General features: G+C 43.7%; 1 protein-coding gene across 3 annotated transcripts in view; it reads left to right on the top strand.

Moving 5' to 3' along the window:
- BCL2L13 (BCL2 like 13) overlaps positions 1-23,904 on the top strand; it is a 37,323-nt gene extending 13,419 nt beyond the window's left edge. For 2 of the 3 annotated variants that reach the window (XM_015865064.3, XM_015865074.3), the window contains 3 exons: positions 2,021-2,090; positions 7,813-7,956; positions 17,883-23,904. In XM_015865064.3, coding sequence (XP_015720550.1) covers positions 2,021-2,090; positions 7,813-7,956; positions 17,883-18,692 — 1,024 coding nt within the window. In that variant the 3' untranslated portion in view covers positions 18,693-23,904. Of the gene's footprint in view, positions 1-2,000; positions 2,091-7,812; positions 7,957-17,882 lie in introns of all 3 variants that reach the window. The other variant, XM_085520667.1, reaches the window with a different exon arrangement.
- The last annotated feature ends 73 nt before the right edge of the window (positions 23,905-23,977 follow it).

The following is a 23,977-nucleotide window of genomic DNA, read 5'->3' as shown; positions in this document are numbered from 1 at the left end:
AAGCTGAGAATTACTAGTATTATTCTTCCCACTGTTCATGAAGTGTATCCTATATATCACTGTCTAGCAAAAAACTCTGGTCTCATAGATGGGGTTAAGCATACCATATGGGCTTTGAAGAGGCATCTCACATTATTGTGAAGGTAATTCCCTTCATGGCAGACTTCTGCAATATTATTAAATTGAAAGTAATTCCTGAGGAATCATCTTTAACTGTCAGGTTTCTGAAGAGGTGTGTGGAGTCGCCATCCTTGGAGAAACTCCAAAGCTGTCTGGGCTTGGTCCTGGGCAGCCTGCTGTAGGAGACCCAGCTTCAGCAGGGAGTTTAGACCAGATGACCTTCAGAGGTCCCTTCCAACCTCAGTTTGTGATTCCTTAACTAGCTTGTCTTATTGTAGAAGCTGTAATGGTTGTTGACGTTTGTTGTCCATTTTTATTTAAGACTGATGAACTCCAACCTGGATTCAACATCAGAGGTCACGCATAACATCTGGCTAGACAGATGGAGGAAGCAGTTGTCTCTTTTCAATGACTCATCCACAGGAAAACTCTTCATTTAACTTTCAGCAATCAATACATATACTGTCTGTTTCTGTATATAGGTTTAATAGGGTCAAAATGTAAGTTTAATGTTGGGTAAACTAAAAATCATTTAACATCAAAAAATGCCTGGTAAGGTGCAAGTTTTTCTTTAAGCAACAAAAGATGTGTTTGTATGTTCCACTGGAAACGGCAGACACGTATCTGGCTTAACAAAACCATGCATTTAGATGTTGTACTGAGGGATATGGTTTAGTGGGCCATACTGGCGATAGGACAGTTGGACTGGATGGTCTTGGAGGTCTTTTCCAACCTTAGTGAATCTATGATTCTATAAATAGATATATGAAGTCTGAAATGCCTATGAAAATGTGGTGGCATGCATATTTTTTTGTGAACTAAAACTACTGTCCAGACTCTCAGGAATATCCTTCCTGCAGCTGTTGTTGCTCTTCTCATCCTACTGATTCATTTGGATTTGCATTCTAAAGGGATTAATGTACCAAGGAAGTTAAGAGAATGCACTTAGAATGACAAGCTCAAATAATCTTTTTCCCAGTGTGCTTCAGTTTTGCTCTTTCACCAGTGTTTCCTACTATATTTGACAAAATACTTATTTATTTTGCTGGTTTCTTATATTTTCCTCTCACATGTCTATACACAAATATCTTTGTGTTACAATACAGCAAGACTGTTAGATTTTGGAATGTTCTTGAAGTTCACTAAGCAGTCAGCATTTCTTCTCTCCAACATCAGATACCACTTTCTCCCTTAAACTGAAGTCTAAAATTGCCCTCTGTCTTGGTTTGCCTTCAGGACAACTGCTGTTGAGGCAGTGCGTCTTCTCTTATCACTTGTCAGAAAGTCTTCATTGTTGCTGACTGTACGATACTGTTTGATCTTGGAGGGAAGAGAGTAATTCTATCATCCCAATTCAGGGAACCTTGGGGTGTGATAGATTTAAAATGAGAAGTCTTGTTGAAATGTCTACTGAAATACAGTGAATTTGTGGTCAAAAGTGCTGTCTCTTGCAACTCTAACATAGTGTTAATGCTGCCAAGTGTTTGTTGGTTCATAGTCTATAGTGTTTATAAAAGTTTTACTCTGTATTGAGCTCCATCTTATATGTGAATTTCCTAGTGGCGGTTTATCTTTAAAGCCTTTGATTATAAAAAAGAATATGAGGGAGATGAAATTTTGGTCACATGTCATTGAACCTACTTATCTAATGTCCTTTAATTTGTAGACTATCAGATTGTTTTAATTCTCACCTAACCAGTTATTTGAAATTGTATAACTGGGAAGAGGTGATGCCTTCTTGCCCATCTGCTGCTGGTGAAATATGAGAGTTTTTAGCTCTTGAAAATTACTTGCTGTAATATGTGTGAAAAAACCTTGTTATCTGAAAACTGAGAATTTTATTTTATTCTTGTTCTTTTGTTTCCTTTTATAACTTTCAGTGTTGGTTTAACTTCTGCAGGCCAGTAACATATCAAGAATATCGAGAGCGCACACAAGAGACAGCTGCGCATGCCAGCGGATGGAACAAGGTACTAAATAAGTGACTTTCACTTTTATATCTCTTGCATCAATTCAGTGTCCACAGTGTTTCTTGCAACTTTACAGAGGACTAAGATTAAAAAGAACTTGTTTGGTTTTAGTGCAAATAATTTGTTCTTTCTTAATAGGGGGTGTAGACATACTGTGTAGTTTTTAGATAACCTAGGCAGAAGTGATTTAATTGAAGTGTTAGGTCAACCTTCCTTTATTACAGTAAAATGAAACATTAATGTTGTTGCTTGACATAATTTTTGGCAGTAGTTATTAAAAGAAAAAAGTAATAATTTCCAGAGAGATGTTTATTGTTCCAGCAGAGTTGAATGTAATCTGAGAATATAATGTTTTCATAATATCTGTCTATCATTTCGAGAAGGTGCTTTAAGATTGTGTACAGGAGGTGAATGGAGCTTTGTTTGTTCCCTACTGCATCTCCTCTTGCAACTGTAGCCCTGCATAGATTGATTTGGAGACTTATGATTCAACGTCCCTTGCTGTTGCATTTGTGCAACCTGCATGGAAAGGGTCCAGAGGAGGGCCACGAAGATGATGAGGGGGCTGGAGCACCTCCCCTATGAGGACAAACTGAGGGAGTTGGGCTTGTTCAGCCTAGAGAAGAGAAGGTTGCGGGATGACCTCATTGCAGCCTTTCAATACCTGAAGGGAACCTACACCCAGGAGGGGAGTAAACTCTTCGAAAGGGCTGACAATAGCAGGACTAGGGGAAATGGATCCAAATTGAAGGAGGGAAGATTTAGGTTGGATGTTAGGGGGAAGTTCTTCACTAGGAGAGTGGTTAGGTCCTGGAACAGGCTGCCCAGGGAGGTTGTGGATGCCCCGTCCTTGGAGGTGTTCAAGACCAGGTTGGATGGGGCCCTGGGCAACCTGATCTAGTAAAGGTGTATGTTTGGTGGCCCTGCCAGGCAGGGGGTTGGAACTACATGATCCTTGAGGTCCCTTCCAACCCGGGTGATTCTGTGATTCTGTGATTCTGTGATTCTGTGATTCTGTGATTCTGTGATTCTGTGTGTGCTTGCAGACAGTTTTAGTTCTCTATCAGCTTTTGATGGACAGAATTAGCCAGAAGGTTTCTTTATCATCATCTTTATTTACCTGTAACATTTGTTGCAGTCTACAAGCAAACCTGAGTGGAAATTTTGTGTCATAGTACAGCATCTGTTTATATCGTTTCTGTGGTAGCTCAATGCTTCAGGAATGTGTAGCAGTTCCTTTAATAATGCTTGTTTTGAGGAGATGGAATATATTTTTTGGTTTAATTTCCTTTTAAATTCCTTTACTGTCTTAAGCAGAACCATGTTTTATAACAGAAGAGATCTATGTACCTTTCCTCCAACTTTAATGTAACTTAATTTTCAATCTAAAGAAGAAGCCTTTAGTAAAAGGTGATAAAAGTAGCAAGAAACAGACATCAAGTGTTAGGCCTAATTAGCAAGCGTGTGTAGCAGCAAAATGAAGTAGTGCTGGCCTTAGGTCTGTGGAGATCTGAAGAATATGTATGTCTTCTATTGCACTTGTTTTTGTCAGCTTGCTAAGAATGATGCAGAAAAACTTTTCATGGTTCCCTGATGATCGTGGACATTACATATGCTTTAATTGCTTTGTTGGAACAGAAACTGAAAACATACAGTAGTTGTGGCAGATGAGAAAGGGTTAAAAATCAAGATGGGTTTTCCCACAGACCTTTGGGTGGTACATCTGTGATGCACAAAGATGGTTATGCTTTTAGTAGCCTACAAATGAGAATCTCGCTTTAAATTTCTGACTCTTCAATGTTGAAAAGAAAATTGTATGGCCCCCTTATGCAACTTGGACATGGTGAGGAACCTAAGTTAGAATTAACCGATTTTCTGCTTTGATTTCAGTTGTTATCAGATCTTGTGTATGTTTGTGTGTGTGTATAGATATCTTTCACTGTGTGTGTTTATGTCAAAAAGCTCTTCCTATTTAATATATTGACTGAGATGTGTTCAGAGAACCACACCAATCCCCTAATGGCACAGTATCTGTGTGGCACAAGGCAGACCTAAAGCATTCTTTGCAAATTTTACTTGAAGTTATGTGTATGTGAGACACAGCATAAAGTAAGCATATACTTCAGGGTAGGTGTTGTATTAAAATAGTGATGTTAGTTGCAAGTTGAACTTAACAAAGGCTTGATCAGCCTCGTTTACATTTGGGAAGGTGTCATTTTTAATCACACTAACTTTCAGAACCTGTTCATTATGCAAGCTTGAACATAAAGGAGATGATTTGAGATGTAGCTGTTATTTTTACCACTTAAAAATGTGGACCTTTTCCAGAGAGCAGTGTTACGTTGAAACTGCTGAAGGGTTACGATTAACTTACAAGAGCTTGTCATGTAAAGGAGGAATATTTTCAGTCACTAAAATGTGAACGTTCATCTCAATAAGAAAATATTTCTGGGTGAACGTATGCATAGGAACATCTGTTCATCCACTAACATCACACAGCAGCAGAGTTTACCTGTAGATATTTGAAGCACTGGTTCTCAGTAATAGAATTTCAAGTGGGAAAAAAGAAAAATACTTCATGTGTTTCTCAGAAGTTGTGATGCGGAAGTAATAGATACAGTGATGGATAGATGTATCCATCCATGTATCCAGATGGATGTAAAGAAAAGGATAAGGCTCTCTTTAAAATAAAACCAAGCTAATACCACACCACAAAACTTTATATCAGTGTTTGAATTTGCTCCTTGGCTCTAAAGGCCTACAAAGGACTCTGAACTGGGGAGGAATGGATAGATTTAGATATTTAAGTTGGCAAAGGAAGAAAGCAATAGTTTGAGCTCCTTTCATTTCCTAAGCAGCCTCTTATTCTTTTTTGCCTTTGATTCTTTTCCCTTCAGCTTAAAGTAAATGCCAAATATTTTGATATCAAGATGTTCATGCTGTTGTAGAACTAAGTGGATGCCCCAAAGCTTACCTAGTCCTGACAGCATGTTTTCTTTTCTTTAATCCAAAAAGACTGAAGTTTCCTCTGATGCTTACCTCACCTTGACCTGCTCCTTATGCTTACTCATGTAGCTGTAAGCCAGCAGCTTTTCTGTCTCTGGTTCAAGATTAGTTACAAGAAAGTAAAACAAACAAGCAAACAAATAAGCAATCAAACCACAAAGCTTTTAAAATTCAAGTGCCATTTCATTTCTAGTTAAGCGAATGAAGCGTTAACTGTTTTTCCCAGAAGAACAGTAATGTAACCTGTCCTTTGAGTATTGGATTCTGTTATTAATCAGTTGGAATGTCTTAAATTTATCAGATTACAGGCATTTTTAAGACCTTATCTATTGTTAGGGATCCATCTGAATGTGACTCCACCATGGATTTAATACAAACGTCAAACCCAGCCAAGTGCCCACTTTTCTTATCCTTCTTCCTCCAGCTTTGATTGCCAAGGTGTGATTTCTGGGAATAGAAATGGAAGATATTTACACAAAAGGAGATCAGGCTGAAGGAGGTGGAGACTGGAGAAGGAAGGGGCATTTGGAGTTCAGTCTGAGTAGAAGTATTAACCTGGATCTACCTTGTGTGGGCAGGAAACAACATTCTGATTTGCGGCGTTCTAATGATCCTCTTCAGCATTTACAGAGAATAGAAGTACAATGCAGTTTTCACAAACAAGATGCAGTGAAATTAATAGTACTTTCTCTCGTATGGTAATAAAGCTTCTTCAGATGCTACTGGCTTCAGTTCATACTGGTTTTTCCCAGATTTGTCTGTCAATGGTTTATGGGCTGGCTCGACCACGTTCTGTGACTAGTGGGGCAGAGGGATTTTGCAAAATCCACATCTCCAGAGAAGGAAAAAAGGGGACTCCAAAATAATTAAAAGCATTGGCAATGATCTGAGGAGAAACAAACTAATTTACTAAATATGGTATCAGAATGCAAGGTAATTAGAATTGAAGCTATCTGATTTATATCAGTTATAATAAGGGAGTATCTGAAAGCTGTAGGCCTTACAGTAACACTAAAGTAGTACACACAGTTGGGATGGGCAGCAGAGAAGGAGAAGAGCAGTGAAGAGAAAAGCCAAAGGAAAGCAAGAGAGCGTCAGATGACCCACCACCGCCTTATATGTGTTCCCCCTGTGCAGGGATGATATCAGCACAGCAAACAGTCTTCTGGGGAACATAGTGTCTTCTCTTTGGTGTGTGGAACTGATGCATTAACACTTCGATTCCCAGTGCATTACATGATGCGGAATACCGATGATCATAAAACCATGACATTGTCAAAGTACTGCATGAACTTTGCCCTGAGGGCCACTCGCATGAATAAATGTAGAATTTAAAGGTTCATCTCCGTGTTGTTTGGGCAAACAATAACATAATTTCAGAAGGAAGTGTCTGGAATTATGTTATATAAAGGAGGTGAATTGCTGCATTTTTCCAGAGGAATTCACATTTGAGTTAAGGCTGGGGGTTCTGCCCACCTCCCTGTCCCTGACCCCCCAGCTGCCCCTCCCCTGGCGCAGCTCCAGACATTCCCTCGAGCCCTGTTGTGTCACACAGAGCAGAGCTCAGTGCTGCCCTTCTGCTCCCTGTGAAGAGCTGCAGCCACTATCAGGCCTCCCTTCAGCTCCTCTGCTCTGCGCTGAGCTAACCCAGTGCACTCAGCCGCTCCTCCCACATCTCGATCTGCAGACCATTCCTCATGTTCATAGCCCCAGACTGCATCCAGAGTTCAAGGTGAGGCCACGCAGAGCAGAGCAGGACAACTCCTTCCTTTGCCTGGTGGCAGTGCTGTGCCTAATGCACCGCAGGGTGTGGTTGGCTTTCCTAGCTGCCAGGGCACGTTGCTAACTCCTGTTCAGCTTGCTGTCAGCCACAGTCTGTGGGGCTGCTCTCCTGCCTCTTGTCCCTGCTCTCTACATACAGCTAGGATTGCCCCTTCCCAGACTCAGAACCCAGTGCTTCCTATTATTAAGCATCATACAGCTGCTGATTGCCCTCCCCTCCCATTTGTCAACATCTCTCTGCAAAGCCACTCTACCCTCGAGGGAGTCAACAGCTCCTTCTCATTTAGTATCATCCACAAACTTACTTAGTGTGCATTTGAGTCTTGTGCCCAGTTCACTTATAAAACATTCATGACAGCTAGCCCTAAAATAGAGTCCTACAGAAGCCCACTAATGTCTGGCTGCCAGCTTGATGTGACTCCATATTTTATAACCGTTTGAGCCCAAGTTGTTCAGTTCTGTCCTATCTGAAAGCAGAATGTAAACTTCTAAAAAGACTGTCTTATGCAATGCATCTATAAAAGAATGAGTATGAATTTGCAGTTTGTAAACAATTTGGATGCATAGCATTTTAAATAATAACACTGCTTTTTGTCTCTTCTGACGTGGAAAGTTCTGGACCTATTTTTGCTTCTTTTTACCTGAATCTTGTGTTGTGGAAACATGGTACTTAAGAAACCACTGCTGTCCTGTTCTGTTAAACTGGCAAGTTACACTGTGATGTTTTGCTTTATCAGATTTAACTGCTCCTTTCCTGTTTTGTATTGTATTTCTGCATCTTGTCTTCACAACAATGAAGCGCATAGGCCCCAGGTAACTTTGAACTTCCAAATTCAGACCGTTTCTGTAGGCCATGTAAGTTCTTCTGTTTTATATGCCTCAGTAGTATTGACAATGTTTTCTTATTTTTTTCTGTAATTGTTTTTTTTTTAAGGTCTTGGTGCCCCTGGTTCTGCTACAGCAATTTCTGATGGAATTAACCAGAAGAGGCCAGGAACCACTGAGTGCACTTGTGAACTTCGGGGTGACGTATCTAGAAGACTATTCTGCAGACTATATCATTCAACAAGGAGGTTGGGTAAGAAGATAAAGTTTAATTTCCATGTTTTGTTCGAAGCTTATTTCTAAGCATGGTGCTGACATTGAAAGATAAGAGGAGTTGATGGGAATAAGCCTATGAAAGGATGCTTCGGGAGGTTAGAACCATATTGTTCATGCAGCTGGAAAGGGGTTTCAGTCAGTAATGTATTTCACCTTTCTACCCTAAGGCAGAATTGACTTTTACCCATTCATTGCTTTTGTTGACATTAAAGATCTGTGTGACTGGATGTCACTGTTTCCCTAGGCAGTTTGTTCCAGTTCTTTGCATGTCTGGTTTGTTGAATTGCTGTTGATATAGAAGATGTCCTTAGTAGTTTTCATACACTGCATGTTGAGATGCTAATACACTGCCACATGGTTGAGCTTTTGTGTGAATGCTCTTTCCTGTTAATATATAGAATTGCATTTACATGCAGATACTCTTAACAAAAGAGATACTGTGCCTGAGAGCATCATCTTTTTAATCATGTCTGGATGCTACAGTGACTGCTGGAAATGGTATATACTTTTTTTCCCCCTCTTAAATTTCAGAGGGTTTTTAGCAGATAAGTAATTGGGGAGCATTTAGTACAGAAATGCCAGGAGGTACAAATGAATAATAAGTGACAAAGTAGCTCACTTAGATTGAATTTCACATAGGAACAATCAAGATCTCTTTGTGCTGCATTTCCTTGTGGAAATCTTTAGATTCCTGATAACCAATGTTCTGAGTCATGGCATGCTAAGTTACATTTTAAAATACATCAGATAGCTCACAGATGTTGAGCCGCGTCTTGAAGGGAGAGCTGTGGTAAAGGAGTTTGAGCTTTAGATTACTGGGTTTGAGAGGGATACCAGATTTGATTGGAATTAATCTGGGATCAGGAAAATGCAAGTTGATTTATTATGAAAAATAAAGCTCTTCAGGAAAACCCAGTGATTAAAAAGCATTAGTAGAAAAAATCTCATTTGAATTGCATCTCAGTCATGAGTTTACCTGAAATTTTCTGTAGGAGTGGTTAGATCCAGAATTTGCGTGTGTCTGCACCTCCCTAAATCCTTTCACTTCTTGGCAATTGTGGGTAATAGTTTTCAAAACCTCTTGAGGGTGGGGTGGGAGGGTGGAGTGTTTAAGGGACAGAAAAACCAAACAGCATGAATCCCAGTGACCTTGAGTCACTGACAAATGCATTTCCATTTCAAAGTCATTTTCTCAAGGGGAAGGCACTTACTTTTGATGGCTGTGGTTTAAGCTGGCAAGTGGCTGAGCACAGCACAGTCTTTTGCTTACTCCCTCCCCTTCTCAGTGAGGTGGGGGAAAGGATCAGGGAAAAAAGGTAGAACTTATGGGTTGAAATAGAACTATTACTAAGACAGAGAAAAGGAAAATGATAACATTTATGACAATTTATATATGTGTGCTTGTGTGTGTGCGTGTGTGTGTGTATGTATGTATGTATATAACAAGCATTGCACAAGTAATTGCTTGCTACCCCCTGACTTGATGCCAAGCTAGCCCTCCTGAGCAACAGGAGAAAGAGAGAGATGAATCCCCAACCCCTTCAAAACTGCTTCCACATGATATCGTATGGTATAGAATATCCCTTTGGCCAGTTTCAGTCAACTGTCCTAATTCTGTCCCCTCTGAACAACTTGGGTCCTTTGCTGAGAATGGCCCTGGTTCTCTACAGCTCTGCTTAGCAGCAACTGTAAACACTGGTGTGTTACCAACATTGTTTTTCCTCTTAGAACCAAAATATAGCATCACACCAGACACTCTAAAGAAAACAATTCCATCCCAGCTGAAACTAAGACAACAACCTTTAAGAGGAGTGGGTATTAGTGGTATTTTGTGGTTTGGTTTGGTTTGGTTTTTACCTCAGGAAGGCAGTGATCTGTTTTCTAGCCCCTATGTGAGGCCTGCTATAAACATACTTAATGCAGCACAAAGCCTCTGAACACAGCAGCTTTCCAGCATGGCCTCCGAGGGAGGGGGATGTGCTTTGTGTTTGTGTGACTGTGCATGTATGTACAGATCCGGGTAGTCCGTGTTTAATGGGCTACAAACTTGTCTGTATACATCCACTCAGGCATAAAATCAGACTGACATAAGCAGTGCAGCAAACAAGCCAGAGCTATTTTTGAAACAGCAGAAGAGGCGAGGAAAGAGGCAAGGTGATGAAAATCCTTTCCAACTGAATGAACATAGCCACGCTAACCCTTTGTGAGTTGCTGTGGGTGTGCTGTGGGCTCGGGGCCCACCTTGTTTGCAGATTTACTTGGAGAAAGGGAATGTATAGTTTTACTGTCTTCTGTTTCCTATAAGGAGAACATTCATTTGCATAGGGGTGACGTGCTTCTCAATTTGTTCTGAATCTGTGGGATTGTGTTCTGGGAAGATGCTTGCAAAGGGCAGGGAGTGGAAGATGCATGTTTTGGAGCAGGGCTGGGGAGAGCTGCACAGCAGGCTGTCAGCTGTTACGCAAGTGCTTTGAATTCTTAAGAGAGGCATCTGCCACAGGAGCGCTGTGTGCCAGATCAAACTGTCAGTAATGCTTTGCTAGAGCCGTAAGGGCAGTGTATAAACCTAGGAGTCTCTGGTGAATTACGGTGTTATGACAGTAAGAGGTTCAGGTTTTCCGTTACTTCAGAGTGGGCCTTCTTATATATGTATGACAAGTACTTTTGCTTAAAACTGAAAAGATTACAGGACAGCCTACCTAGTATTTTGTAGATGTGGAGCAAAGGAGAGCTTTATAGGAGCCTGTTTTTCAGCGGTGGACTGAAAGAAGTCTGTAGGCTTATCAGGTTCTCTTACATCCCCTGGCACCATGTAATTTGGAATTCTGTTCAGCTTTTTGAGTAAAGCCTATCTTTGACAGAAGAAAAGTAGTCAGAAGAACAGCGGCTGGCTGAGCCTATCTTCTTTCCAAGCCACTGTTCTGCAGAGTCACATTATTATGGAGTTGCATCATCCAGTGGGACTGTTTGCTGTATAACACTGTGCTGCTGCTGTAGAGCTTGAAGAGCTCCTGAGATTCTGCCTGCATACAAGGTTTCAGGCTATTTTGTGAGCTTGAGAGCCTTGTACATCCAGGAAAGCATCTGACCGAGGACGATGGACAGTGGTTACGAGAAGCAAAATTGGTAGCTCAAGGGAATAAAGGTCTGAAAAAATCGATAGTTGGGCAATAGATTTCAGTAAATGAACGTGGCTTGTGAGAAATGGGGAACTTGACATGCTAGCGGTAAAGCCTATAAGGTGAGAAGCATCTTTTGGATTTTTTTTCCCTCTGTCATGTAGAGATGTAGTGATGAGACAGCGTGCTGAGCAGTGAGTGTTGCCCTCCCATTCTTCCTTCAGGCACTATAATTTTAATTCCTTTAATTGTTAATTTTAAGGAAGAGTGGGCCTGGGTTGTAATGGTTGCTTAGTGGGAGAGTGGCTGGCATCTCTTCACTCTGAAGTGCATATCGTATTTTGATATTATGATTCTGGTTGTTGTGTTGTGTAAGTCTTCTAAAAGGGGCTTCCTGTCTTCAATGCACTGCGTATTGTGTTTGGATGCAGCTGTCATATAGATGTCAATGAATGAAGAGCTGAAATGGCTACTCCATTTGGGTTACAATCATGCAGATTTGCGGGTAGCTGCAAGCTGTGTTTAGAAGGCTGTAGGAAAGCAATGTAATCTTGTTTCTCTTCTGGACATTCTCTGTCTCATACTAACTGCAGTGAAGGGCTTTGCTGCAGCACTCACATTTATTCTGCTTGACTTTAAGTATGATCTCTCTTTGGAGCATGTTTGGCATTTCAAGTGCACTGAATAGCTACGTGTGAAGATACCCATTCCTTTCTTCTGATGTTGTTTTGATCTCAAATAAATCCTAAAATCCTGTTTCCTTATCGTTTTGAACCACCACAAACCAATTCCCAGCTTGATTTGGCAGTAATTTCATTCTTCTGTTTCCAGAGACCAATGTTAGGGCTCGACAAACTGACGTGCAGTGTACACACTGTCCCCTCCCATCTCCTCCTATCCCCTCCCTCTCCCTCTTTTTACTTCCCCTCCCTTTTTCCTCTGTCTGACTTCTCCAGGACTGAATGCTGCTGCATCAGAAGCAATTCATGGTCTCCTGCAAAAGTGCACAGTAAGGCCAGTCAGTTGGTAAGGTTTTTTCCTCTCCCTTTCCCATCCCTCCTCCCAAATCATTTATTTCTTCTCAAGCTCTGTATATTCTGATTTTCAGTGGCTAGATTTCATATATCTGAGGATGTATATAAAGAGGAAGAAGTATAGGATTACTTGGAAGCTAGGTGCTTTTTCTCAGGTTCTCTCTCCTGTTCCAAGCCCACCTGCTTTTCAGTTGTTGAAATAAGTGCATGGTAATGCTCAGCTATTAACCTTTCTTCTCTCAGTAGGAGGCTGCTATTTGTATTTCTGACCATAGCTGAAATTGTCTCTGCCCTCCCAGTGTTTGTGTCTCAGGATGTTCAGATCTGAATTTGAGTTGCATGTGTTGAGGAGGATGCATTTCCTTGAAGTATGCGTAGTGTTAATAGTTCCTTAGCTTTGGAAGGGTTGTTCTTTCTCTCCTTTGTTTCGGTTTGGGCTTTTCTGGTGTTTTTGATGCTTTATTTGCTGCTGTTGATGGAATGGTCAATGTGCTGGAGTCTGTTAACTATCTGGACAAGGGTAAAGAGGCTCTTGTCATCCAGAGGAAAGGAGGCAGGCAGCTTGCGCAACTGGAGCAGCAGTCCAGGTGTCTGCCTTGAGAATGACAATGCAAAAACAGACAGACCTGCTACGCCAGAGGAAAGATAAGTAAATTTAATACAGTAGAGATGCAAGAAAGGGCAATCTAATGATATGAGAGTTTTCCTTTCAAAATAATTATACTTTATTTCTGTCTTGGAAAATGCCAATGAATTATACGCTTCTGTTTGTGTGTAACTTCTGTAGTACAGGAACAGATTTTTTTAGGCACTGTGGCTGAAAGAGAAGGAACTTAAATGGTGAATGACTGAGCAACTAGGTCTCCTTTTTTCCTTTCAACAGCTTCAAATCAGTCTGTCTGAAGTCGTCGTCTCTAAATTACTACTTTTACTTCAGCATACACAGCTAAGACTAAAACCTTATAAGCCGTTGCTTTGGAATTGGCACTCTGCAGGTAGTAGAGGTTATGCTGGAGGGCAAGGAAAAGTAATAGGATCATTTCTGCAGGCTGTTCTAGCCAAAACAGTCCTTGAAGGGGATGAAAGTAGTGGCTAAAATATCAGCGCGATTTTATTTGGTTCAGATGAACAATTGATTCTCTTTTCCTCCCCTATTCTTTTAATCGAAAGTTTTAAGTCTGATACAGTTCTGTTTGTGTATTCTGCTCCGTTTTTCCTGTCTCCACCTATCTTGAGTTCCGTGCAGATGAATGCTACAGTGAACGAATGTTTCAGGGGCTTTTAATACTACCATTATTTTTGAACCATTTGTGACCTGAGGTTTGTGAGCTCTTGGTTTTATAATAGCCCGTTTCTCTGAAGGACTAGCACAGTAATGCTGTCACACCTGAAATCAGAAGGGATCTGAAGAGTCATGGCATAGCTGGGCTGAATCCAGAGGTAGAGATGGATGCGTTCTGTAGCTTGAGTCATTGGGTCGGTTGGGGGTGAAGCTGTCCTGACTGATAGCAATCTGTGCCACAGCCATTGCCTGCTTAGCCCTCAGAATGGGTGGTGCTTCTCCAGTCCAAGGGTAAGGCTGCACCTCTCTTACACCTAGAAATCATGACAAGCATACTCTCAGCTCTAGTGAAACTTGTTACTGTGGGAAACTTGCTTATTTCATCAGAGGGAGCTCTCTTGGGATTCCAGGATGTGGGCAAGTTAGTAATTCATTGCCTCCTGTTTTTCAGACACTAGATTATAAGTACAAATGCAGCTGATGGTTTCCTATTACTTATGTTGCTGCTGTGACACTGATGTGTGGGAAAAAATGAGCTTCATCTCGTTTCTCTTTAATAAACTGTGTTACAAGGTAAAGTGAAAACTCCAGCCTGAGGAACTTCTTAGGTATGCTGAGCATTTTGAATTATTTCTGTCATAGTAAATATTGCTGTTCTGGAACATTCCACTTTTTGACAGCATTGTTTCCTGTACTGCAAGGGGTTTTCTTGGGGATTTACATAGAATCTCAGAGTTGCTTGGGTTGGGCAGGACTTGAAAGATCACCCAGTCCCCTGCCATGGGCAGGGCTGCCACCCAACAGCTCAGGCTGCCCAGAGCCCCATCCAGCCTGACCTTGAGTGCCTCCAGGGATGGGGCAGAATAGATTTCATTACCCCCCGCAAGGTGGCACTCCTCTCTGACCCGTATGCATGAAGTTTTGGCCTGTTCAGGACAAAATCAAGATCTGAGGTATATTGCTGGATTCCTTGGCTCTACAGCTCTTCTGGGGTCTTTTCTGTATTTTTGAGGCTTAATTTCAAATGATTTTCCTACTCAAAGCATTCCCTGTGTGAAGAGGGAAGGAAATGGTGTCGTGCTAGTCAAGCTGGGGATAATCTAGAGGATTTGATTTTGTCTTTCTGCTTTCCAGTCCTTAAACACCTCATCTCCTCTCAACTAGTAATTCCTACTCACAGCTTCCACAGCAATTAGAAACAGGCATTTTAGATGCATTTGCTCTTGCGGACTTATAAGGCTGGGCTTTTGAAGCATTCTCTAAGGTGCATTAAGCACTGTTAGATGCATTAATGGGTATCTCTCTTCTTTAACAACACCTCCATTACAGATGTAACACTATTTTTGTAGGGGGAAAAAATGAGTTATTTTTATCCTTGAGACAGTAAGAATTTTAATTTGAACGTCTATTTCCACTGGAAACAGCGTCACATAAATGAGATTTAAATTATTATTCCGGTAAATAAGATTTAAGAACTAAGTTTATCTTCTCCTCAGTGCTGCCGCATGTACTGTGGATCGTCCTCCTTGTGTTCAAGCCAAGAGGGGAACTGTGTGGTTTTCCTTCCCCTTACCATGACTTGTTCCAACTCTTCCCTCAAGTGGCAGTGGTTGGGATTGGGAGTGGTGGCGCAGCGCAGTGCAGTGAAGGACGTCCTTGGGCTTCTGTAGGCATGTGTGACACTGCTCTGTAAGAGTGCTGGAGGAAATGCACTCTGAGTTCACAAGTGTCTCATCCCTCATTTAAAAGAGCAGAACTTGGATTTTTCTGGTCTGGAGCGATAGATGATCCTTTCATTTACAATAGATGAAGCAGATAAAGAAGGACATCATACGTACTTTATTTACCATTAAATCAAAACAGGGTGGCTTATATAAGGCCCAAGGTTATTAAAAATCCTTCCAAATGTTCCATCCTGACCTGAATTAATCTGTTTGTGGGAGCTTTGCTTCTGGGTCACATCTGCAGATGAATCAAGGGAACTGTCCTGTCATTCAGTTTTTATTGGAGTTGCTTTAGAAGAAAAACACAACACACACACACACAAAATTCAAACCCCAACCAAATCAGCAGCAAATCCTGTCTTTATCCTCTTAATTTGCTGAATTAACTCTTAATTCAGCTCAAGAAACATTAATCACCTGTCCTAAAGAATGCCCATTGCTGTTGGACTTCTCAATTAAAACTTCATCAGCTCGTAATGAAATAGTGGAATTATGCACTGACGCTCAAGATGTGGGCTTTCCCCCTGGTTTTCACCATTGAGCAGTCAGTTCCTTCAGGCTAAGAGAGTTCTGTACCTGAGGCACTGGCACGAAAGTGAAATTGTCTGTGACGACTTGCTGCAGAAAGGGCTCACCTGAGCTTTGTAAGGTGGAAGCCTCTGCCTTTACTTCCACTTCTTGGGTTTTCTCTTTCGTTGCCCTTACGTTACAATGCTACTTGCTTCTTCCTTAGTGACAGAGCTGTTTCGGTTTAATGGTGTGCAGTGCATTTAGAAAAAAAAGTAATGGGTTTCATAGTGAAGCACAACTTTTGAGAGGGTACCAAAGCATTGAGTTTCAGTCACTGCTGGTAGAAGAGCACTTGTTTTGGATTTGTTGGTGTATGTGAGGTTTATGACCACTTCATAAATGTAATGCTTTATTACTTTATATATCCTTCTGAATCAAGAATTTGTGCCCGTCTTTTAACTACGTAGGGAAGGAACTCATCACTTTTAACCTTCCTTCTGAAGATTGATGTGTATCATTTCTTTGTAGAGTTTCTGAGCTTGTTACCGATCCAGGTGATCTGCACAGCTACCCAAGCAATTTAAAGGAATTGAGGAAGATAAGTTCCTTTAGCATCCTGCCAAATTCTTCTTTTAGTGCATAATTATCTTCCAAAAGTCAATGGGCCGAGGAGATGAGATTCAGATCCTACCCCTGCCAAGATACATTGTGAAATCTTTATGTTCCCAGTGCAGGATATAGTACAGGATGGCACTGTTGTACTGAAGGGTCCAGAAATGAGACCACTGAATATGGTAAAATGGCAATGGGGGATGAATAAAGAAACCTCACTCCTATGCTCACTCTGAGGTATGCTGTGACCCCTTTTCACAAGGTTTATTGATGTGATGGTAGTTCATGCCATGAGAGATTGAAAAGTTACTGCCCATGAGCTTCCCAGATCTCTCAAGTCCCACTTTAGTGCTTTAGCCAGAGGTTCGTTCCTGCTTCATTTGCTCTTGCTTCAGTTAGTGCAAGTGATGAACAGTGTTTGCCCTTTTCCTCCTGTGCCTGCATGCTCTGTTTAGTTCTGTTTTGTTCTGTTGGTGTGGAGATCCTTCCCCGTTCCAGAGGCTCTGTGCAGGCTCACGCTTCTCAGGGAAAGAGCGCTTTGTTTCTGGCCTCGCTGTTATCAGCTCTGCTGATATGCCCACTGAAGGTTAGAAACCATTCACTTGTAGGCACTGAATTCCTCACATGCTAGGAACTAAGTGATGACTGGGAGTTACGAAGGCTGAAATGCATTTTCCTTCTACTCTGGAAGGAGGGCATTGGGATAGACAGAGCGTTTTCTGGCATCAGTGTGAGCAAGAGCAGCTGCTGGCCTCCATCTGCCCTCAGTCGCACACTGGAGTGTCTTGGCAGACCTAACTGGAAACTGATCGGGGTTAAAAACAACTCACCAAGATAAACAGTGTGCTTATTTTTAATTTGGATTTGTTCTTCATACAGATCACTGCTTGGATCCACACAAAAGCTGTGGGATAACCAAGGAGGTGTCTCAGTGCCATAGGTAAAGGATGAGAAGAACCAAAACCCAAATTCACAGGTGGTGGAAAGGGTTTAAAAAAGAGGAGGGCGGCTGCATGGAGTGCTTTAGGAGAACTATTGGTTGTGGAGTGGAGAAGGGAGAAGGAAAAGAAATGGATTTAATTTTTTTCCAGTGCTTCATGTTACAGTGGGACTATACGGGAAACCTTGATAATTGTGAGAAGAATTTGTACAGGCAGGGCTGCGGTACTGTAGGAACTGGCAAAACGTTCACACTGGTTTTGTTAGGAACAAGGGGGTAATCAAATCTTTGCTTCTGGTTTCACAGACACTTACTGTGTGGCATAGCAAACTGAGGTTCCCCTCAGCCCCTACTTACTGATTACTCTTCCTGTTATCACACCCATCTTAGTTTCTTCTGCACGTATTTTTCCGCTTGTAATTTTCACCTTGGGACAAATCTCTTCTGTGGTACAAACTCAGCAGCCCACCCGTGGCTAGTGGCTCTGTTCTGTGGGTGTCCCAGTTGCACTGGCTGGGTTTTGTAGTCTCTTCCAAAATGTAAGTTAGATGAATCCTGCTCCTGCTGAGGCCCTCTCATTTTGCTCTTGGCTTTGTTAGATTTCCAGGCATCTCTTCCTTCCCATACAGGGCACAGAATGCTTGAAGCCATTGCTCACATGTTGTGTCCTTTTCATTCATAGGGGACGGTCTTTAGTTTGGAGTCTGAAGAGGAAGAGTACCCTGGCCTCATCGCAGAGGACAGTAATGATATCTACATCCTGACCAGTGACAACTCAGGCCAAGTGAGCCCCCCGGAGTCCCCAACGGTGACCACGTCGTGGCAGTCGGAGAGCCTGCCTGTCTCCCTGTCAGCAAGCCAGAGCTGGCACACAGAGAGCCTGCCCGTCTCCCTGGGGCCGGAGTCCTGGCAGCAAGTGGCCATGGATCCTGAAGAAGTCAAGAGCCTGGATAGCAACGGCGGGGCTGAAGAAAGGAGCGAGAACAACTCTTCCAACTCCGACATCGTTCACGTGGAGAAGGAAGAGATACCGGAGGGGATTGAGGAAGCAGTGGTGTCAGCAGTCGCTGCAGAGACCGTGCAGGCAGCGTTTCCAGAAACCCCAGCTTCGTTACAGGAAGCAAAACCTCAAGCTGAAATTGTTGCCGTAGAAAAAGCACATCCCTCTGCACGTCGTACGAAACAGGAGGAGAAGGGAAAAGCGGCCGAAGAGCTTGTTGAACCTGAAATCCCTGTGTTAAGTAAACCTGTCCCAAAGATAACCCCAACGGAAGAAAGGGCTGCACCAGAACCTGAGAAAATACTGCTTCCAGGGGAAAAAAAAGTGGGGAAAGAGGGCCCTTTGGAAGAAATAGAAGAGAAATCCTCCGCTGCAGAGGAGAAGCCTATCTTATTGCCAGAAGGGAAATCGATATTGCTGTATGGTGGGGCTGCTGCAGTGGCCATATTGGCTGTGGCAGTCGGAGTAGCGCTGGCGCTTAGGAAAAAGTAAAAGAGCTCTCTTGAGGAGGTGGTGGGAGAGAGAGAAGCGAGCGCGATCCAATTGTTGTAGTTGTGTTACCTAAAGGTTACGCTGCCTGCTGTGTAATTGGACATTTGAGTAATGGTGACGGGGTGAGGTCGTTCAGTAAGCCTCCAGCTATGGACAATCACGTTTTTAGTAGAATTGGGGCGGGGACTGGTTTTTCCTGATTAAAGTACAGGGGTATTTTTAAAAACAAGACAAATAATAATAAATTCTGCAAATGTAAGAACTGAAGTGCAGGTGCTGAAGAAAGGGGTGCTCGTACTCGAGGAACTGGAACAGAGAATCCCTGGGGAAGGGTAGAGCCAGCTGCTGCCAACCCCTGGAGTTTTTGGCTTCTCCGAGCGACTGCTGCTGCAGCTGTGCTGTCACTTCCCTGTGCTTCCCGAGCCCTTCCTAGCCCAAGTCCTGCAGCGAGAGGCTGGTCTCCTTCTGGCTCAGCTTCCTCTCAGGTACTGCACTGCTCCTTGTAACCTTGCAGGTTCCTCTTCAACCCCAGCGGGAGAGTGCTTATCCTTACCTCTTTGCTCCCACCCGTTCTGGCCCTTAACAGTCTCTGAAGCCCCCATACAGATGCTGCCTCTCTGTTGTAGCGGTACTCGCTCTGAGCACCCCGTGTTCTGCAGGGTGAGGTGCACACAGCGCCTGCGGCTGTCGGGCAGGGTGGGAGGGCTGCTGTGCTTGGCTGGTGTGGGAATCCATTTGCTGTGCTCCTGCCCGCCTCACTGCCACCCTTCAGATAGCGGAGACGCACAGCTTATGCTGGACATGGTGCCATTCGGTAAGCGCTTGGATACCAGAGTGTATTCAGCAAATGTGGCAAAACTGTGTGCAAGGAAGGCCGATGCCTCCTGTTTGATTCGCAGGTTCAACGCTCTTTTGTCCTGTATCATGCTGCAGTCTGTGTCGTCTTTCACAGGTTAAGCGCAGGGGGAATGTAGTCCTGCTGTGGTCTTGGCCGCGACAGAATCCCACGTATATAAAGCAGTGGATTCTGGTCACTAAGCAAAACAGCATTAAACACCTTTTCCTATTTGCCCGTTCCCGAGCCAACCCAGAGTGTTGTGCAGTGCAATTTCTTTTGCGACTCTGAATGTGTAACAGTTAGTGATGTTTGCAGGTTCACAAATGATCAGGATGTAGCTTTGGAAAAAGCAAACCCCTCTTCCTGCAGACACAACGCTTCAGGAGCGTGCAAGGAGAAGCCTTGAAGGCACAGCTGTACCAACAGGCCTGCCAGAGCTGGTTGCAGGCAGTTCCTTTGGGAGCATCTTTGTGTCCCCCCTGCTCTGTATGGCAGCTCTGTGGGTAAGGTTGCAGATTGGACAGTAGTACTGATGCATCTCTGAGGGCTGATGGTGGCACTGTGGCTTAGAGCAGGTGGAGATAGGGGGAAGGGGACTCAGGATAGTGTTAAAATCAAAACATGAGCTTACAGTAAGCTTACTCTTCATAAAGCACAAAGACAAGGTACTTTATCTCTAAACAACCTTATCTAGAGTATTCCCTGCAATGAGCCTGTTTCTTAAGGGATCCAATAATCCAGAGGTTTTTAGCACATTCTCTGTTTCAGCTTCTTGTTCCCATCCCTCTCGCACTCAATGCTGGTAAGTCAGTAAGAAGCTGGCAGCGTCTGGGAATTCTCTGCGTAAGGTTTGTTTGAGAATGGATTTTGTAGGAAACGTCTCAGGTTTGGATTTGTGTGACTTTGAATGGTGAAAGGAAGGGCTGTGCCTTGTGTAGCCCTGCTGGGAGGGGAGCCCCAGCTCAGGAGCTGTGGATCAGTGGTGTGTGGATCAGAGATGGCTCTTCTGTGTGTAAGAGGGAGTAAGCTGGCCTTAAGAGTTAAAACAAAAAGCAACAAGAACCAAAACATGTACTGTGTTGCAAAATGGAATTGACTTTGTATGCTCCTTTTGACATGTAAGAATGTGTACAGTTTTGCTTCATTTCACATCTGACAGCGTCCACGGACGAGTGATGTGATACGTGAGGGCAGCTGCTTGTTGGGGGTTCCCCTCTACTGCTGCTTTGCTGATGGCTGTTGTGTCCCTGCTGTTCCCTGTGGCCATGGGGCTGCTTTAACCCCAGCTGCATCCTCTCCTGTCTGAAGGCAAGGTGTTGACATGGGGGAAGATGCCCCCATCTGCAGCCACTCAGCAGGTTGTGCATTAGTCCCTGGACCTGCTCTGAAGCAGAGATAGATGCTTCTGGCATGCTGGGATGGCATGCACGTGGCATGCACGTAAGGGCGTGAAGTCATTCCCTGGCTCTTCTCTTGAGGTGGTTATGTTGCTAGTAGTGCAGGAGGTGGGTGCAGGGCAGATGACAGTATGTTTACCAGGGAAACATCCCTTATTGACACATAGGGCTCAGTGGGGCATTAAGTAAGAAGTGTCTTCTTTCCTATATAGCAGCAGCAGTAAGGAAAACAAATGCTTTGGGGATTTTTTTTTTAAAGCATTTTCACGGTGGGGTGAAAGACCCAACTATGGGGTATTGTGCAGCATGTAGAGGAGAGCCCGCTGCATTTTGGTTGCTTGGCTCCTTCTTTACATACTTCCCATCTTTAGGGCCGTAGAGAAATATCTGACCATTCAAAAATAACATCTACCTTCTTCCTCCCCCATCCCTCTAGCAGTGTGTGTAGACAGGAAGGCTGTTGTGTATTCCTTTTCCCTCTAGGAACACTCCATTAGCTGGAAAGGTCGCTTACAGACTTGAATTCTGAGCCTGCAGTTCTTGGTCAGCACTGGAGCAGGCCCTGGGGGAGTCACCAGAAGGTTGTGTAGCCTTAGTAACGTGTTCGAATTGAGCTGGGTGCTGGGCTCCTTGCCCCATTGCAGGAGTGAATTAGGGAGTGGAGGAGCTTTCTCCCATCTTGGAGCACTCTGAAGCAGTCCTTAACAGGCGGTCTGAGTACCCTGAACTGGGTGAGGCAACCTCTGTTTAGTGGATCTCTTGCAGCTGGCGGAGGAGAGGCGGTGGGCTATCTATCTACTTAAAAAAAAAAGCTTCTAGAATTGCTCTCACTTGTGTTACTTACTCCCTTCCCAAAAGTGCCTCAATACGTCCTTGAGTGGCCTGTACCTTAACAAAGGATCTACCTTAGACCCATTTGTTCTTCACCTTATCCTTGTCTGCAGCACATCCTCAAGCTGAGATGATAAAACAAAGGGCTGGACCTGCAAAGCATGTGAAACGCTGCACTCTGCGTGCCTCTGTGCACGGCTGAGACCTGTTGGAAGCCACAGGTAGCATAAATAAGGAGCTGTCAGGAAAACTGCTTTCGAGATGAGCTGAAGTGCAGTGAGATGCAGTGGAAGCGTGGTCTTTTCCATTCTGCTTCAGAGTTTGGACAGCAGCAGCTTAACTTGTTCAGGATGCTGTGGTGCTGGCAGCTGGCTCTTTCCTAACCTGCCTGTTGTCCTGGCTGGGGCTGTGCTCTGGGGGTGCAAGCTGTAGCGCTGAGTGCTTTGCACAGAGCAAGGTCTGTTGCCAGAATCCCGTTTCCTTATGCAGTGTAGCTCTGAGCACAGCTAGGCTGACGATTTGGACCGTATTCTTAAACTAATCGATGCTTTCTAATGGTCACAACTGGAAAAGTGTTAAAGTTAGGTTGGAAAGTTTACCCTTTCATTGTAATGATGTAGTAAACAAAATAATTGAGGTCATAAAGCCTTCCTTCCATTGAACCCACAGGGGTATGGCAGTCCTAGCAAAGCCCTGCTAAGGCAGGTGTTAATTAATCAGGCAGAAACCAACATGCTTCTGGCTGCACGGTCGTTCCTTCACCAAACCAGAACAAGCTCACGCTTTAAGATTTGTCTCTAAGAATGTAAGTCAGTGTCACGGGTTAACCTAGATTGTTTAGCTGTGAATGTCTGGGAAGAGGGGAGCAGTGAGCACCCACCCCATCCACCATGGGTGCATATAGCCCAGGTCTTCCATTGAATGTCTCATTTTAGGCACAAAATATACTGACGGCTGGCTGGTCCTGTATGTTTTCTATTCCAGTAGGTCACAGGAGAATGTGTTTCCCAGTGAAGCACGGAGCAGTGAGGCGCTTTACTGCCTGTACCTAATGAAGGCAGAAGCTGTGCATGTTTGGCTCAGTCTGCTTAACTTCAGTACTAGGAGGCTACAAGAGCAGCAGCGCTTTGACTGTGTGCATCTGTGCTGTGCTTCAAAGTGCAAGCTATGTATTGTCATAAAAAAAAAACCCAACAAACAAACAGGGTGGGAGGGGGTCACATGTAATCCACCAGCAGTCACTCTGGTCCCCCGAGCTCAGGCCCCTATGGAGCAGGACGTACAGTGCTTGCTTTATGCAAAGGCTCTGCGGCTGCTTGTGGTCATGGCTGGAGAACAAGAGCTGCAGCAGCTTGGAAGGGGGCAGCTGCAGCATTACCAATACATCCAGGGGAACCAGAACACATCGCTCAGCTTCACCTACTGTGTTAAATGACTTGGTCACTTTTTTTCTACTTTGAGCTGACCCTCTTTCAGTCTCTTAGGTAGGCTGACTTGCTTCCTCCTGGGTAGAAGTCTCATGGTTTGCTGTAGGAGAGAGGGAGCTGCAGTTAGCTTCCAGTGGAAGCTGCTTTTGATCTCCCTGCAGTATCTGCAGGGGAGATAAGGAACACTATAGAGTTGGACAGAACAAGCTGCAGAGGATGCATCTTATTGCTATACCTTTAGGGGGTCTCTCCCCATTTTTATCTTGCATTATAAGCTTTTATTCAAGTGTAAAGCTAAAACCCACTTGAGTTAAGTAGCAAAGACTAATGGGATGGACTCCACATGCATGACCAGGGAGGTCCTCCATCAGGCTTCCGCTGGCAGGCAGCAGGGAGTGCAGGTCCTGTTCCTGAGAGACCAGCCTGGGGGAAGAGACCCAGCCTGGGCTGAGGGCAGCCCCTGCCTGCCCCAGGAACCGGTCATGCTATTCCTTTTAATATGCAAGTGCAGCTCTCTTGGGGAAAGCTATCTAAAGCTTCTTGTGCCATTTGGTTCATACAAGCGTTTCCATCTTTAAAAGAAAGTTCTTTCCAGCTTCATTGTTCTTGAACCAGTTGAAGTGAAGGGGTATGTACATTTTTCCCTCTGCCACTGGGACACTGCTGTAAGGCCATGCCCCCAGGTTGCACTTTAATAAATGGTACAGTTTTCAAAAACACTGAGGTTGTCTTTTCATTTGTTTTTCCTCTCCTGTTCAAGTGCAACCAGCAAAGGTGTGTCTCTGCAGGGTG

This window comes from Coturnix japonica, chromosome 1 (assembly GCF_054131305.1).
Source record: "Coturnix japonica strain WE chromosome 1, WE-NBRP24, whole genome shotgun sequence".
NCBI lineage: Eukaryota > Metazoa > Chordata > Aves > Galliformes > Phasianidae > Coturnix > Coturnix japonica.
This window is presented reverse-complemented; position numbering and strand designations above follow the sequence as displayed.